Source organism: Pteronotus mesoamericanus, unplaced genomic scaffold (assembly GCF_021234165.1).
Source record: "Pteronotus mesoamericanus isolate MK-2021 breed Mesoamerican mustached bat unplaced genomic scaffold, CSHL_Meso_final contig_24, whole genome shotgun sequence".
Lineage (NCBI taxonomy): Eukaryota > Metazoa > Chordata > Mammalia > Chiroptera > Mormoopidae > Pteronotus > Pteronotus mesoamericanus.
This window is the reverse complement of record NW_026555100.1, coordinates 27,844,624-27,862,605: the sequence shown is the minus strand read 5'-3', so window position 1 is coordinate 27,862,605 and position 17,982 is coordinate 27,844,624. Positions and strand designations below refer to the sequence as shown.

The 17,982-nt window shown below is 35.2% G+C and overlaps 1 protein-coding gene across 2 annotated transcripts in view; it reads right to left on the bottom strand.

Moving 5' to 3' along the window:
• Nucleotides 1–17,982, bottom strand: part of TNKS2 (tankyrase 2) — a 52,452-nt gene that overhangs the window by 22,413 nt on the left and 12,057 nt on the right. For both annotated transcript variants that reach the window (XM_054572848.1, XM_054572847.1), the window contains exons 7-14: nt 16,432–16,498; nt 12,910–13,096; nt 11,754–11,875; nt 9,424–9,515; nt 9,257–9,335; nt 6,090–6,261; nt 4,026–4,105; nt 217–362 (exon numbers count right to left, since the gene is read on the bottom strand). In XM_054572848.1, the coding sequence (XP_054428823.1) occupies nt 217–362; nt 4,026–4,105; nt 6,090–6,261; nt 9,257–9,335; nt 9,424–9,515; nt 11,754–11,875; nt 12,910–13,096; nt 16,432–16,498 (945 nt within the window). The remainder of the gene's footprint in view (nt 1–216; nt 363–4,025; nt 4,106–6,089; nt 6,262–9,256; nt 9,336–9,423; nt 9,516–11,753; nt 11,876–12,909; nt 13,097–16,431; nt 16,499–17,982) is intronic.

Here is a 17,982-nt window from a genome sequence, read left to right as displayed (position 1 = left end):
TGGCAATCTACTTGGTCATTGTAAAATATAAGGAATTATGCAAATAAGTCTGACTATAAAAATCTTAACAAAAAGAAGAAGCTAAATTTAATCTAATGTTAAGAGAACAGACATCCCTGAAAATAAAGAGCTGGCAACTATCATACAAATATTTTCAGAGTCTCTTAAAAAGGTCTGATAATGGAAAGAGAGGTCACGACAGCTGTTGGTACTTGCCCTTTGTCTTTAGCATGCACATCAGCTCCGTGCTGCAGCAGATACTCCACCACAGACACCCTGTTATAGCCAGCTGCAAAATGGAGTGGTGTAGACTGACGCCCTTCAATGTCTCTGCAGTTCACACTCTGAACGGTACACAATTTCTATTGGATATAACACAGCACACATACGATGCTATTATACATTCTGGTTTCTTGTTTTCATTCATTTAGAAATTATGAATGTCTGAGTTATTTTCTTGTCTCACCAAATCAGCACCCTCAGAAACTATTTGCTATTTATTTAAAAAATTTTGTTTTGTCTTCACCCCAGGATACTTCCCCACTGCTTTTAGAGAGAGGAAGGGAGAGAGAGAAACCTTGATGTGAAAGAGAAGCATCAACTAGTTGCCTCTCTTGCCCAGACCCGGCATCCAACTCATAGCCTTTTGGTTATGTGATGATGCTCCAACGAACTAAGTCACACCAGCCAGGGTGCTATTTATTCTTATTGCGTCTTGCCACTTCTTGGGAATCCCTTTGGTCCTCTCATCTGTACTTATCATCTTCTTTTGCTAACGCTAGTAGATAAATTTTATCATTATCACTCCTCCCATTTACATAAAGATATTCTAAGTATGAATCATTAGCAATTGTAATTTGCATTTTTGGCAAATATATGTATAAGTACACTGTAGCATAAAAGCATCAGCATCACCTGGGGCTTGTTAAAACTAAGAATCTCAGACCCTCATCTATTGAGTCAGGATTAGCATTTTAACAAGGTCCCTAGGTGATCTGTAAGCACATTAAAGTTTGAGAAGTACTGCTCTAGACCAGTGATTCTCAAATTTTCATGTGCATTCAGTCCCACTCCAGCTTTTCTAACTCATTGTGTCTGGGTTTGGGCTTGAGAATTCGCATTTCTAACAAGTTCCTAGGTGGTGCTGATGCTGGCAGTCTAGACATTACATTTAGAGAATTATATTGCACTATATGGAATGAACGAACTAACAGAATACTATTGTTTATGTACCATCCTTGGGAGAAGAAAGAAAATAATCAAATAATTTTTTTGATTGTTTTTTGGTTTAGATGACAAAGCCTGGCTGAGAAAGGCTGTTAAGAGTATGGTAACACTCAAAATACTCGAGTATTTTACATGAAAAGTATAAATAGTTGGGGAATAAAAGCAATATCGATAATAAATCATGGAGCTCAAAAAAAGTAAAATAATTATCAATGTAAGTAAAAACCCTTACTCTCTTTACTATCCTACCTTACAAGTGGAATAACCTACAGCCAATAAACCAAAGGATCAACTAGCAGGGGTTTAACCTCAAGGGGTGTATAATCACAGGACTGATAAAGTTCTTCTATGCTATCCAAAAAAGAGGTTGTCAGATGTATAGATTCAGGGTCCCATTTGAGAGATGGCATTCCATGGGTCTGATTTCAGGCTCTAAGAATGAGTATTTTTAAACACATACACCAGGTGCTAGGTTTGGTAGTTATCACCAGCCACGTTACTCCCTACTTGTCAGTTTAGTTTTGTCCAGACTGAAAAGGTTTTCTAATAGGAAGTATCTAGTCTATGGATCACCACAAAACACAACTGAGCACAGAAGTATCCATGGGGTAATATGCAGATGTTACTGTCCCAGTGATCAGTGATTCATCTGTCTAGAGCTGGGTAAGGAATAGAAGAAGAGCAGATGAAGATAAACTTCCATCAGGTAATTTTAAAAGGAGAGGTGAGAGAAGAGAGCCCGATGACTAGTCCCAGAGAATAAGCAAGAGAAAGGCCCTTTTTCAATCTAATCACATGAGTTTATTCTCTAAATCCAATTCCTGCCCCCAATTTTATCTCTTGATCTGTTTCTTCCTCTAGACTCTTCCTAGCTTTACAAAAAGTCATCTTTACTATTATGTATACTGAATCAACTTTTATATTCTTTAATGTACATAAGTGGATGAACATTTAAACATTTTCCCTATTACCCACCCCCAACCAAAAATCAGCTAATTGCCCTTTAACTAGTTGCCTTTAACTTAATTCTTGATCACTTCGGCAGGAAACAACTTGGCTCACTACCTTTAACTCAAGTGATTTGTTTTTCCACAAACCAGTAGTCAGTAACAGAAACAAAATCCTCCTTTCCTATCCCATTAGCTTCCTACTTAAGGGAAAGAGAATGTAAATATAAAACTTGTCAAACAATTAAGACTGTAATTATAATACTATTTTTCTTTGAAAAATGAAATTATTTTAAAAATAAAATCTGAAGCTATTTGCGAATAGTTGTACTATCTACAAAGATAAAGCAGTAGGATAGGATCCTATGAACTTTTAAATCAGCTTCCAGAGATCTCTTTATTTGATGAGATCAGGCGCATTCAGGGTGGTATGGCCATAGACATATCTCTTTATTTGAAAGGACAGTGAATAAATTTTCTCAGTGTTCAAGTTCAGATGAAATCAATATTCATCTTTGGTTCTCAGAAAATCTAAAATTGTCTTTGTGGGATGGGTCTGTTCAGGACGGAGAACACCATATGGAAATATACTGATACTGCTTCAAAAAGATACTTTTGCCATGAGTCAAATCAATACATTTAGGTTTTTATAGAAACTTCTCATTACTTTACCTATTGATGACCCCTAAAATAGGACCAGCACTGTTTTGAAAAGGTCTGGGGAGAATAGGGGGGCACAACAAAGTTTTTTCCTCTTACTAGCTTTGAAAATTAAAATAGCGTAATTGCAAAAAAAGTTTCCCAAAGTGAAAAAAAAATGGGATTACTGAAACTCATCAAACATGCTGAGTTAATTTTAATTTTTAATAGTTGAATTAACAAGTAATCTTGCTCTTGCAAAAATGTTAGGCTTTTGAGTTACATATTTACCTGGATACACAATTACTGTAGATAAAAGAAATGTGCGGTATAGGCATTAAAGGCATTAAAGACATTTCATATGATTCTATGGTGAAAAGTAAAGCAAAATCTAAGGAAGTAACCAGTTACTCTAGGGAAGACTACCATAGGAGATGGGCCACATAACAGCTGAAGTTGGCTCCTCTGAGAAAGAAAAAAAAATTCAGTTTAGATAAGTTAAAGATTATAAGGAGACAGTGGCTCTGAAAACAGGCAACACTGTATTATTATTATTATATTTAAACACTGGGTCCTCAGAGAAGAAATGTGTAGACAGAATAAGACACTGTTTAGCTTCTCCCCACTTGATCTTGTTTTGTATGTCAAATGTAAACAATAATGGACAATAATTTGATATTAACTTATTATTTCTTAAATCCTCACCCAAGGATATACTTTATTATTTTTAGAAGTAGGGGAAGGAGAGCGAGAAAGAGAGAAAACACCAATGTGAGAGAGAAGCATCAATTGGTTGTCATTTATGTACTCCCCAACCAGGGACCAAACCCACAACCCAGGCATGTGCCCTGGACAGAATTCAAAACTGCAACCTTTTGGTCTACAGATGATGCTCCAACTAAGTGAGTCACACTGGCCAGGGTGATATACCTTATTCTTTTCAAGGAACAAATGTATGGGTCCTTTAAACAAAATTCATTTCCTTAAACATGCAGTTTATTTAAATTTGTGACTGTGATGCATTTATAGAAATGTATGTAAAACTAAAAAGTTTCTTTTACTACTTAATGATTCTTATTTTCAGAACTAAATTAGCATTATTAACCTTTTAAAACAAGGCACATATAAATAACTAGGCTCTTCATTTTAACAGTACAGATTCATTAAACACCGTCAAAATAAAAATCCAAAGTTAAAAACATAAGATCTTACTTTTACAGTTTCTACATCTCCAGCCTTTGCAGCTTCCAGCAATTGTCTGTCTGCTTCTGAATTACCTAATGGGATACCCTCTAAAGAGAAAGAGAGGGAAAGAGTAATTAACTCCTACTTAGAAAATGGAACCACCAAGCGTTCAGGGAGGCATCTTATCTGAGAGTAGAGTTCTTTTATAATTGGGTAGATTTTGTAGTAAATACCTGTGGTTGTAGTAAATCTCTCTCTCTCTCTCTCTCTCTCTCTCTCTCTCTCACACACACACACACACACACACACACACACACACACACACACACGTGAGTAATCGTAAATTGTGATTTAGACAATGTAAAGGAATAGAAAATAGATGACGAAAGATGGCCTGCTCTGTAACCAAGACTGTACAATGGTGGAATATAGGAGTGCAATGGCGAGAGATCTAACTGTGGTTCTGACATTAACTAGCTACCTGACTGGGGCAAGTCCCTTGAACTTTTCAGGCCTCAGATTTTTTCAGTTCTAAAATGACAGGAGTTGGACTAGAAGATATCTAAACTCACTTTCAGGTCTGAAATTCTGTTTTACAGCATATGTAAGTCCCATAGGAGAGAAAAAAAAGCAGGTACCTTGTAGTTTATAAAAAATAAACTCCAGATGGATTAAAGATTTAAGTATAAAAATTAAACCTTAAATATAATAGAAGAAACTATAGGTATTTTTTTATCTTGCAGTAGAAAAGCATCTTAGAGTAGTATACCAAAAGCAGAATCAAAATTGATTTGGAAAAATATCTGACAGGTGTTAAATAAAGCATTAAAATTATAAGGCACAGAAAAAAATAGAAAAAATATTGCAACATGTATCTTAAAACTGCAAAATGATGACACTTTTTTTTCATCCATTAGTAGACAAAGAGGAAATGGAGGAGCTACCTGACAGTATTTCTATAATTTCATTAAAAAAGCACCTATTACTTCCATAATTCCCATACACAAATGCATGAGAGAAGATTAAGAATCCTAATACCTAGGGGCTGACAAGAAAAACAGATCCTGTCATACATTGTTAGTAGTAGAGCATAAAATGGTACATAACCTTTCTAGAAGATGATTTAATAAATTACATTTATCCTCTGACCTGGGAATTGTACTGTGATAATTTTTTCTACGAAACTAGCTAGAAAAGTAACAGCATTTAGCATAAAACTACCAAGGCTGTAAATGTCCCTCAGTAGACAAATGAATAGGACTAGCCAAAGCTGACATGTCTACAAATGTGTGGTATGTGGGGAAGTAAAGCAGTCTTGTAGTCAGTTCACAGTTTTGGCAGTTTACAGGAGGTTCTGTCAACCTGCCTTCATCTATTCAAGGAGTGTTTTTCTCAAAATGTGGTTTCTAAACCAGAGGTATAGAGATCATCAAGTCTGACTATTAAAGATACAAAAGGCTTGATCTTCACTTCTCATCAGAGCTTTGAGATGTCAGACACTCTATTAAATTCTAGTAAAATGTAGAGATATAGGCAAAGACACTTTAAAATCATGGGATCAGATTTACTAAAATTTATAAGATACATGTATTTATAGCTTGTATGTAAATATTTAATCTATTTTAAAATGTAATGAATGGGCAAATTCAATAGTTAAATATATTCTACTATGTCAAACAGTTGGTTACCATAAAATCTACATGCCTTATATATGAAAAATCTAAAAAAGAGTGTAGAGGTAGGGTTAGTCTTTATAGCATTATTTATCACTATGGTTGCTCTACTAAGAGACATCTACCTTTCAAAGTTTTCTCTTCTTTAAAAACAAATTGTTACTATTGTATCATACTCTTAAAAACTTTCTAAATAACTTAAAGAGTCAGCTCTGTATTCAGAGAACTGGGCAGAAAATGCTACTGAAACAAATTCCTAATAAAGATTTAACAACATTTGGACATTAAGTATAATGAGTTAGGAAGAAATAACAGCCAAAAATTAAAAAAAAAATTCCTTTTACTACCAACTTTTACGTAATGTGAAAAAATATGAAGGTTAATTAAAAAATAATAATTTCACGGGAGCATTTAATACCTTGAAGAAGCTGCTGCACGTTTTCATTTCCCATCTGTAAGGCAGTAAAGCCCTGAAGGGATATGATGTTAGGATCACACCCGTAGCTCAAGAGCAGGCGGCAGGTTTGCAGATGACCACAGTGTGCAGCTCTGTGCAGGGAAGTCTGACCAAGATTATCCAGAGCATTAACCTTAACAATGCAGAAAAAGCTGAAATTAGCTGAAAAGCTTCAACACAAAATTTTAAATCATCCAATCATGTACTTAACATTTATTACTAATTTAAAATTCTCAATTATTCTCTTCAGAAGTCTATTCAAAGCAAATATTTATGCCCAAGTTGAGAACATAAATTCACCAATTCCTGAAGGCTGACACCAGAAGGTGGCTCAATCTTGGGTTAAAAAGGTGAGATGTTGAGTAACAGCTGTGTTTATAGCACTAAAGTATTAATAGGTTCATTGCATTCAGAGCTAGACATTGCCTATGAAAGTCTAATCCATGTGTTTTTATGGATCTTGAGGTCCAGAAATGCAGAGAATAACCCAAAGAGAGACAACAGTCAGTAACAAATCCAGAGATTAGATTAACATTAAAACACTTAATTCTATCGGCTTAATCATCTACCCTTTATCATGTAAAATACAATGTGTATGGATAAATACACTACAGTATATTCACACAATGGAACACTTCTGAGCAATAAAAAGGAACGAACTATTGATAAGTGGATGCATCTCCAAAACAGTATATTGAGGAAAAAACCTTACACAGAAGTACAATTATGATACGATTCTATAGACACAAAGGCCTCAAACAAGCAAATCTCATCTATGTAAGGAAAAGTAAAAATTGTTATTGCCTCTAGGGATGGAGACTGCCTTGGATGGGGTCCTGTTGCTACCATAAGATAATGTTCTATATCTTGGGGAGTTTTGATTACACAGGTGCTCGCATTAGTCAAAATTCAGTAAATGTACATTTAAGATTTGTGCATTTCACCACATGTAAATTTTACAGTAAAAAAAGCCTATGAATGAATATTGACCTCTAGATGATGTCTATGTGGAAGTATTTAACAAGTGCACAGTAATTTGCAAATTATTTTGAAGTGTGTCAAAAAAAAGATATTGGTAGAGGGAGAAAATGATATGTAATAATACAATATAGCAAAATGTTAACAGAACCTATGTGATGGGCATATATTCTTTATAAAGTTCTTTCAACTTGGTTGTATTTTTAAAAATGTTCGTAATTAAAAAAAAAAATCATGTGTTAACACTCCCCCAATCTCATGCCCATTCCACACCTCCCAACCAGGGAAATAAGTCTTCAAAACATAACTGAGAAATTAAGTTCCTTAGTAATCAATCCTGTGGCCACTAGTGTTTTGAGACACTGTCCAATTTATATCCACGGAACTGGGGAAAATTTAAACAGGAATATAGTAAGACTTTCTCAATGAATCCAAAACTAGACTATGTAGAAACGGCTAATCTCCAGGTTTATGAAACCTGAAAAAGCAATTTAAAATGCTCAGGGTAATTTATTTATTTATATACCAAAACTCACTAAACTATGAAATACATTCACTTGAAAACTTTATTTGGGTACCACTCTGTTTTAAGACTATGGTAATCAACTTGCTCTGGTTTGTCTGGGACTTCCCCAGTTTTAGCACTGAAAGTCCTGTGATTTTGGAATTCCCTCAGTTCTGGACATACCTGGATATCTGGCTACCCTAGTCAAGACTGTTTCATTGAGTTTCACAACTCAAATTTAATATGCATCCAGATATTCTTCTAGTAATGTATCACATGCATAAAAAAGCAAATAGCGAAGTTACAGACCAGAGAGACAAATGAGATATGACAAGCAGTCAAGCAGGAATAACTTTATTCAATAATTTACAATAGGAAAGATGAAAATTATACATTATCGAGAATTCCCCCAAATCAAAGAGAAATTAAGACACTGAGAGGCAACCAAAAAAGAAATTGTAGAATTCTAAGTGGTTACTTGAGAGGAAAATCCAAGGAAGGACAGATCAGAAAACCATTCTGCAAAGCACATTTAGAGAAGAGCCTCAAGGTAACCTAATGGGAAAGGAATCTCTATTTCATTTTTCTTCCTTTTTTCAGAGTAGCTCCATCTCTCTTTTATATAATGAATTTCTACTAAAGATTTTGTTTAAAAGGAAGGACCTGCTGCTAAAAACTGTCCTGGCTGGTGGGGCTCAGTTGGTTGGAGCATCATCGTGTAAACCAAAGGGTGGTGGGTTCTATTCCCAGTCAGAGAACATGCCTGGATTGTGGGTTCAGTCCCTAGTCTGGGTGTGAACGAACAATCGATTGACATTTCTCTCTTGCATCAATGTTTCTCTCCCTCTCTCTCTTCTTCCTTTCCCCACTCTCCAAAATCAACAAACATGTCCTCAGATGAGGATTTAAAGAAAGAAATGTATCTTTAAAAAAAAACTGAAAACTTGTAAAAACTGCTGAATTATGTGACTGTCATCCCAATCTGGAATGCTATGTGTATTTTTTTACAGATTATTTTTTAAGTTCCTGGGTAAGAAATGATTTGTAGCTTGGATGAAAACTTAATTATTCAACAAATAAAATGCTTTGTGCACAGATGCCAACTAAAAAACATTAACCTCCCAATATGAGTAGCATTTATTTCCCAGCATGGGGAGCTATGTTTTTAGTGAAGCTATTTGAATAGTTTATTTTCTGTTCCAAGTTCTTTGCCTTAGTCATAGGAACAACAGAGGAAAGACTGTGGCTGGGATAAATAACAGTAGTTATTATGGTAACCAAGGAAGAAAACATATGAGATAAGAATACTGGAAAATATGATAGGTCAGAATCAGTATTCTGCAGCTAGGGATATTTTCCTGAAGAGTATAGTGTTACAAAAAGACCTTAAGGTTAACTTGACCAGTGGGTGGGTGATTAAAAGGAATAGAGAAAGAAAGATATATAAGAAAAATGTAATTTTAAGTAAACCCATAGGATTTCTAGCAAAAAATCTGATAAGGTATCTGCAGGACTTCTTTTAAGTATAGATTTAGAGGAAAGAAGTAATACTTATAAGAGAGTAAATAGTTTAAAAGCCAGGCATTTCATGTGCTAAACAGAAAATAACTCATTGGATTACCAAAGATTACCAAAGAGGTAATACCTTTGCTTCATGTTTCACCACAACTTCGACAACATCGTTGTGAGCTTTCTCAGATGCCACATGTAGAGGAGTCAAGAATCTTAAAGAGAAAAAGTCACCCAGACAATAAGTATGTTTTTCAAAAAAATAAAATGTCAATAATTTTTAATTATTAAAATTATACTTACTCTTTAGTCTTTTCATTGATGTTTGCTCCTTTTCTTAGCAACAGTTCACATATTTGCTTTCTTTTGGGGTATGGAGATGCGGCAGCACAATGCTAGATAATTTAAATTGCAGCATTAATCAAGGACTACATATGACTGATTTTTATTTAAGAATATCTGTGTTCCATTCAAGAAGTTATTTTCTTTGTTTTATTTTTGACTAACTTTTAAAAAACTTTGTTGCTCTAAGACTTTCTATTGGGTAGAATGTACAACAATTACTAAATTGTGACAGGGCCTGAAAATCTTATTTACTACATAATACCTATTACTAAATACTCCAATCAAGCTTTATAGTTTTCCTACATTTCTGAAAAACTACTACTGATGGGATAAAAAATTTAAGCTGGATGTAGCAGCATCTACGTGTATGATATATCAAGGAGGAAGGGAGATAGGAGATAGGGATGCGCTAGTGTAAACCTAGTAAGTATCCTGTGGTCATGTCCCAAAAGTTTTCATCCTCAACATCCAGGATGATGCTCATATACAACAAGTGTTCAATAAATGTCTAAAAGAATGAATGATTAAATCAATGTGTGTGTGTATATAAATAAATTGAAACCTGCAAATTCATGGAATAAAAGTCCTAGATAATTGTTAAACTAAGTTGTTTTATGCATCTAAATACACAGTACATATGAATTTTTTTCTCTGATTTTGGCCTGTTGTTAATTACAATGCTTATCCAATCTTTATGACTTTGTTTCAGATTCATCCTTTGACGCTCTGGCTGTCACAAAAATCATTCCTTTGCTCTCTATAAAACGCTTTCTAATTGGTGAACATAGCTTCTTTGGTATGTTATGAGTAATCACCCCAGGACATCTATTAGGATAGTACACAGACTGGAAATAGTTTATTTCCAAGAATTTTGATCACATCTATTTCAAATCGCTCCCCTACTCCTCTGCTCCACTGGGACAGCACCCGTCATTTCTGGAAACCTGGAAGACACTGGCCCTGGACCACAACTATCCAGTACTTAACTCCTAATATGTTTTAAGGTTAATAACAGAATAAGGTGTTTAAAAGCAGAATATTTAGGTAAAAGCAAGATTTTTCAGCCCACAAAATTTTCCATGTCAGGTCTTTTCCAGTTTCTCTGTATCATCTTCACACTGCTATGGTTTTAAGTTTGCACTAGCATTTCTTATTCGTCTGCAGCTTTGCTATTGTTTTACTCAGTTATTTTTTACAAGTAGCAAAAAAGGTCTACAATGTTTTATAGATGGGTTTCTACATAACCTTCACATAGTTTACATCACGTTGTAAGGAAGAAAATAAACTATAGAAGATATTAGGTAAGTAAGGCTATATGAGTTAAATTTTCCCCTAAATGCATTAATTTATTTAGGGCCATCTTCTGTCACCCAAACCACTGTCTGCAATTCATACAGCAGGATTCGATTCCTTTTAAATTTCTGCTTCATAAGTAGCCTCTGACTAACCCACTCCTTCTCCTGTCTTCCATCACTTAACCTTACTAGCTCCCATCTGTTCTGAATGCTCTTCCATACACTGCCTGGCTCTTTTACTTTGTTACAGTTCCATAGAGTGGTTATCACTTTTATCAGGAAAGCAGCCTCTACTCACCCACTTTATTCACACAGTGGAGAGAGAAAATATATAGACTTTAGATCTAATTTTGAAAGAAATCACAATATTAGAATGAAAACCAAGTGATTTTTATCTTGGTGGTAGAATTATTTTCTTTCTCATTATTCTCAGTCAGTTCCAAATTTTCTTTTTAAAGATTTTATTTACTTATTTTTAGAGAGGAGGGAGGACGTAAAACATCAATGTGAGAGAGAAACATCAATCCGTTGTCCCGTGCACATTATCTGACTGAGAGCTGAATCGGCACCCTTTCACTTTGTTGGAGGATGCCCAACCAACTGAGCCTCATCAGTTAGGGTGGGTTCCAAATTTTCAATCATAAAACAGTTAAAATTTTTATAATAAAAAAGCAAATTATATGTGCCATCCATGATAATAAAAAATTATACACAGTATATATCTGGTGTATACATAAAACATTTTTCTGGAAGGATGCTCAAATGAACAACAGCATTGCCTTTTGGAAGGCTGAGGCTGTCTATTTTTCTGTATTGTCTGATTTTTTTTAATATATGTGCAGGTATTAATTTTTAAAAAACTCAGTTAAAACAATATTATTACTAAAAGTAGGACATTATGATAGTTACCCTGTATCATTAGAAGAGGCAGAATGTTATGATTAGTTTTTACATGTTTTTGGGTACTGTAAAAACTTAAATCTGAAACATTACCAATGCTGTTTCATGTGTTTGAGGATGCTTAAAATTCACCATTTCCAGAGAGAGATGTTTTTTGATTCGTGTAACATCAGCTTCTCGTGCAGCCTGCAGCAAAGAGTGGCCTTTAAATTCATCTAAATGAAGAAAAAGTATTTAAATCTGCATGAGAACTATTAAATTGATAGGACTCACTTAGTCAAAGACACAGTATTTTTCTTGAAATTATTTTCAAAATTATCAACCGAAATAGCCAACTTGAGAGTCTAAAGACACTCTCAAAATAGAACTCCTGAAAAGGGAAACAGTGGTATTCTAGTTCCCCTCGGTTATGACCCAATTCATCCCCAACTGTATCACAGATTTAGCCCATGGCCAACTCAAGATCTATTTTGGTCTGGAGGGCATCTACAGTACTGCAATATATTCCCAGACCAAAGAGTTCTGAAAACTTTCTAAAACATAGAAGTTTTCTCAGTAAAAAGAGAGACCATAGTCCCTACACTAACATTATGGCAGTGGCAGGTGTCTGTTCACACATCAAAAAACTAGGGACTAGACAAGTTGGATATTTCCAAGGGGCATCTACATATTTTCTTAAGGTTTCTCTCCTCTATTCCTCAGGTTTGTGAAACCATCCATTATCTTTTAATACTCAAAAATAACGTAAGTTTCCTATTTATGTATAGCAAACTGTACATGAACTAGGTGGCTATTTCTCACTACATCTACTTTAGCTATATACATAGAAAACCACAGAATTGCCCAGACACCAAAGAACATTAGATGGTAGAACCTGGGGACCATGTTTACAAGATAGCAACTTACAAATAACGCTTCAACCTCATGGCAATTTCACTAGAAAGTCACATCAAAGATACGAACAAATTCAAATTCTTTTCAAAAGCATACCATCTATAAGACTAATACATATAAAAAGAATTTAATTTGACTTTAAAAAAATGAATACAAATGAATATCTTTTCGTAGCATCTTAAAAGCAGAATGAGTAGAAACTTCCAAAGGTTTAATATGCTAGTTTAAAAAACAACATATACCCATGGTTAAGGAAAATATTCTATGATTAAAACATTTCTAGAAACAAACAAGAAAAATAATTTTTAGTTTAATTGATATAATATTGTTTGCAAAATATTCATTTTATACTCACATGCTAATCTTTCTTTTAATTGTGGTGTGGGAGCCAAGTCTATAGCGCTTTTATTATGACAATTCAGCAGTGTTGGATCTGCACCATAACTTAGGAGAAGAGAGCACACTTCAACCCTGTTCTTAGAAGCTGCCTCATGAAGAGGAGTGAATTGCCACAAGTCCATTGCATTTACACAGGCACCATGCTGGGGGTTGGGGGAAGGGAACACATATTTAGCGTTCAATTTTTAAGAGAATGTGGAAGTATTAGTAGTCTGTAATTTAACATCATGCAAGCTTAAACAGGTTATGTTCCCAAAGTTCACTTTTTAAACCAATTATTTCAGAAAAATAATACATTTCCCCTCCCATGCAAGGAACAGTAGCTGACTCCTAGGCCTACCCACAAAGGGCTATGTAACTCTTTTATTGTTAAAAAAAAAAAAAAAAAAGTTAAGAATGAAACTTTAGAATTAACACGCATCTTTTCCAAAAACTATTTGTTTCTTTTGAGGTATAATTTACAGATGGTAAAATGCACAGTTCTTAGATATATACAGTAGTTCCCCCTGATCCATTGGGGGGGGGGTATGTTCTAATACTTCCAGCAGATGCCTAAAACCATGGATAGCACCAAACCCTATATATACTGTTTTTTTGTATACATACATACCTATGATAAACTTTAATTTATAAATTAGGTACAGTAACAGATTAACAACAATAATGAAATAGAACCATTATATAACAATATACTGTACTAAAAGTTATGTGAATGTAACTTATCTTAAAATACCCTATTGTACTGTGCTCACCTTTTCATTTACAGAAAGCACTTTATGGCTCTCTTTGGCATACCTGAACTGCCAGTATCACTGCTCTTGCTTTTTGGTGCCATTATTAAGTAAAATCAGGGTTGCTTGAATAGAAGCAGTGCAATACCAGGACAGGTGATCTGACAACAGAGACAGCTACTAAATGACTAATGGGCAGGTAGTATTCAGTGGGGATAGGCTGGATTCATACCCCAAAGGGGATGGTGCAAAATTTCATTCCACTCAGAATGGCACACAATTTAAAACTGACAATTTATTAATTACTAGAATTTTCACTGAAAATATTTTTGACCTAAAGTTGACTGAAGGCAACTGAAAGTGTGGATGGGTGGCGAGCAGGGGGACTGCTGCAGTTTGATTTGCTTTGAGAAATACCCATATTCATGATACCATTACCCAATTCAAGAGACAGGACACTCTCGTCACTCTAGAATGTTCCCCATGCTCCTTTTATAGACAATTCCTACCCTCATGCTGACTGTTAGCACCATATATTAATCTTTCTTAAATTTCATAAAAATGGAGTAACAGTATGTATTGTGTGTCTAGCTTTTTTCACAATGTTTCTGAGATTCCCTCATGTTGTTGTATCAGTAGCTTCTTTTTACTGCTGAGTAGTAGCATTCCATTGTATAAGATATATCATAATTCTCTAACCTGTCATCCTGTCAATGGGCACTTGGACTATTTCTAGTTTTTGATTTTGGCTATTATAAATAAGCTGTTATGAACATTCATGCGTAAGTTTCTCTATGGACATATGCTGTCATTTCTTTTGCATATACCTCTAGGAATGGAACTGCTGCGTTATACAGTAGATGCATTTAGTTTTATCAGAGATTACCAAATACTTTTCTAAAGTGGCTGTATTGTTTTTGTATTGCCACTAGCAATGTTTGCGTTCCAGTGCTCCACTGCCTCACTAATACTTGGTATTGTCAGTCTTTTTAATTTAGCCATTTCCAAGTAGGAGAGTTGGATGGACCATGGAAGTCACTCTAGTTTAATCTCTCTTCAAACACAAAATTCCTTCCACAGCATACCTACAGAAAGTGAACAAGCTCCTTACCCTTAGTACTTTGAATAACTGGAAAATAATTCTCAACTAAAATAACTTTTATACTTACTAGATAGCTCCTGCTAAAACATTCTCTTTTACTGAGTTAAATATGTACTTTAATCTATGGGTCTTCTTTGGAGCAAAAAAGATCAACAGGCTTTGTGATATTTGAAGGCATCTCCTATGTTTTTCTTTTCCAATCTAAATGCCTTCAGCTCTTTCTTCACTCATCTTTCTTATTGGATGGGTTCTAGACTTCCTATCACCCAAGTGGCCCTCAACTAAATATACTTCAGTTTTAAAAATTCATTTAAAAAATACTAAGAGCCTACAATAATGATAGATTTTCAACGTGGTTTGACTGTGCAAGTAAAACGCATCCACTATTACATTTGCTCTTGATACTACACTTTTATTACTGACATAAAATCATGTTAGTTTTTCAAGCAGTCAAATCACAATCTGTACATATCCTTGTCATAAAAAGCAGTCACTGCTTGTTTGCTGTTAAAGGCCAGCATGTGCTGGCCAGACTCTTTGGCAAGGGTTGCCTACTAACTCACTGTTGCTCAGGACTTCTGCCTGTATTCCCTGTCTCTATCTTACTTGTTTTCTCCTGACTCTCCTGGACTTGATTACTCTGATAACTGTTTGCATCCTCACCTCTTCTAACCTTCTCTAGATGTATACTCTCCGGCCAGCCTCCCACTTATTTAGAAAACACAAGGGCTCAGGAAAACACCATTCAGTTGTCTGTATAGGTCCCATTGCAATCTGGCTGATGTTTCACTCTAATTCCTAACAACATTTCAAATATTCTGCTTAACTCAAGGTTCAGTTTTAGAACAAGCAAAAGCATTACTACTATAAATGTGTAATACTGCAGCCATATTATAAATTTAAAATTTAAATTACTAAATTTAAAATATAGTAAAGTTGTTTCTGTGGGAAAATGTATTCTGTGGTAGCATGTGCCCCAAAGGAAAGATAGAGGCATAGAACACAAATGCCTTCTTTCCCTTCTTATGACAGCTGCTGACAGAATAAGGAGAAGTTTTCAAGGGGCAGAATGAGTGCAGAGTGGGAGAAGTGTATGATCAAATACATATATAGAGACTGGGGGACAGAAAAAATTTGGGTGTGGGTAACATCCTTGGATGCACTCAAAGGAGAATATTATCTTCTATTCTCATCCAACAAGGAGTAAAATAAGGAATTTCTTGCCAGTTCTGGGAATCTGTTTGTTAAACAATAGCCACCCAACATACTGGAAGAATTAAAGCTTACCAAGTGATCCTGTTCCAACTCAAAGTACAAATGTTGCAAATGTAGCTGGTGGTTTTAACAATATATGTTTCCCTAGAAATTGTTCTCTGATATTTTTTCAAGAGTACTGAATCTTCCCTTTAGCCACAAATTATAGAACCACTTAATTTGCTATTCGTAAGATGGTAGTGCCACTTTATATTTACAATCTTATGGTATCTCAAAAATCTCAAGCAAATGCTGACCTATCAATCATTTATGTTTTATAATAATTAGAAATAGGCCTATATCCACCAAGCACTAAAAACACATAGAAGATAGGTACACTATGTATTTAAAGTAACTTATATGATCATAAGAAAAGTATAAGAAAACTAACCTTGACTAGAAGTTCAGTTACTTCATAATGACCATAAGAACAGGCATTGTGTAAAGGCACCAGATCACTACAACATGAGAGGGGGGAAAACCTGTTATCACAGATTGCCTAGACTACTTAATTTTAATTAATTAAAATTTAGTTAGATTTAAATAGCAAATGGTTTATGTGACCTTTGAATAAAAGCATATAAAATTTAGTAACATCCAGTTGAACCCTAAGTCCTAGCAATCCTAACTCCCAAGTCTCTTTGAAATATATCTTTTGTCCCCCCCACTACATTGCCACTGCCTTGGTTCAGGCCTTTACTACTGTTCCCTGTGTTACTGATATAACCCGCACTTAAATTTGACCTTCAAGCTCTAGCCAGACTTTGTCAAAAGGTTATCTAATGTGGTTACTCCTTGTTTTAACATCCTTCACTGGCTCTTCCTTGCTTTCAAAAGATGGCCCTAACCGCTTAGCCTGGCATCCTCTAGCCTCACCCTGCAGTTAACAGTGTACCAAACCACCTGCAGTGCCCTGAATGCCTACACACAGGACTATCCCCTGGGTGAGCAAAGACTTCCCTCCCTCCTGGCTTACTTCTAAACATGTTTTCCCAAACACAGAGCTCAAACACTGACTCTTCTTTGAGATAAATTCTGTAAGGCATATTCCTTAATAAATTCAAATCCTAATTTCTTTATAATTGCAACGCAAGAAGAATTTTCTATATAAGATACAGTGGAACCTTAAAATCGTCACATATCTATAAGCTGCTCCTTCATGGGAATGACTCACAATTAATTACCACAGACATGATCGTGATGGCCTTAGTCTTCTTTAGTTCCATGTATTCCTTCTTTAAAGGCTCATGACTTTCCTTCCCATTTTTTGGCTATCTGTCATCTTACTTACCTGACCACTAATTTCATTTCCAACTCTCTGCTAGCTACTTCCACCTGAGTTCCCATCATCTCATAAAACCAAGAGTTCTAAAAATGAACTGAATTTTTCTCCCCTAAAATAATTTTCCCTCTTGGATTTAGTATGTGTATTACTGGGGCTCACTCATTCAGCTTCAAAATTTGAAATGTAATTATTTTTTGTTCCTTTCTCTCTCATCACATGCAGACATTCAACAAATCTTGTCCATTCTTAAACTATCTCTTGCATTGTCTTCTTTTCATTTCCATCCCATCTACTACCACTACTGCAGATCTTCGTTATGCCAGAACCCCTGCTGTACGCACTCTCCTAACTGCTCCTTTGTTGCTTCTATTCCCCCTCTCCAATCTACCCTACCCACTGCCACCAGAATGTATCTCCCCTAATTCCTCTTTTAGAATAATCATTCCCCTTGCTTACGATCCTTCAATGGCTAAGGTGGCTGGAAAAATGAAGCCTGAATTCCTCAGGCTAAGATAACGAGTCCTCTAGAATCTGGTTCTTACCTATTTCTCCAATCCTAACCTTCATTTCCCTCCTGTGTGAATCATCTGCTTCACTCAAGCTGGTCCACCCTTTGTTTCCTAAATATGCAGTAGTATCTTCTTCAGGAACCTCTTT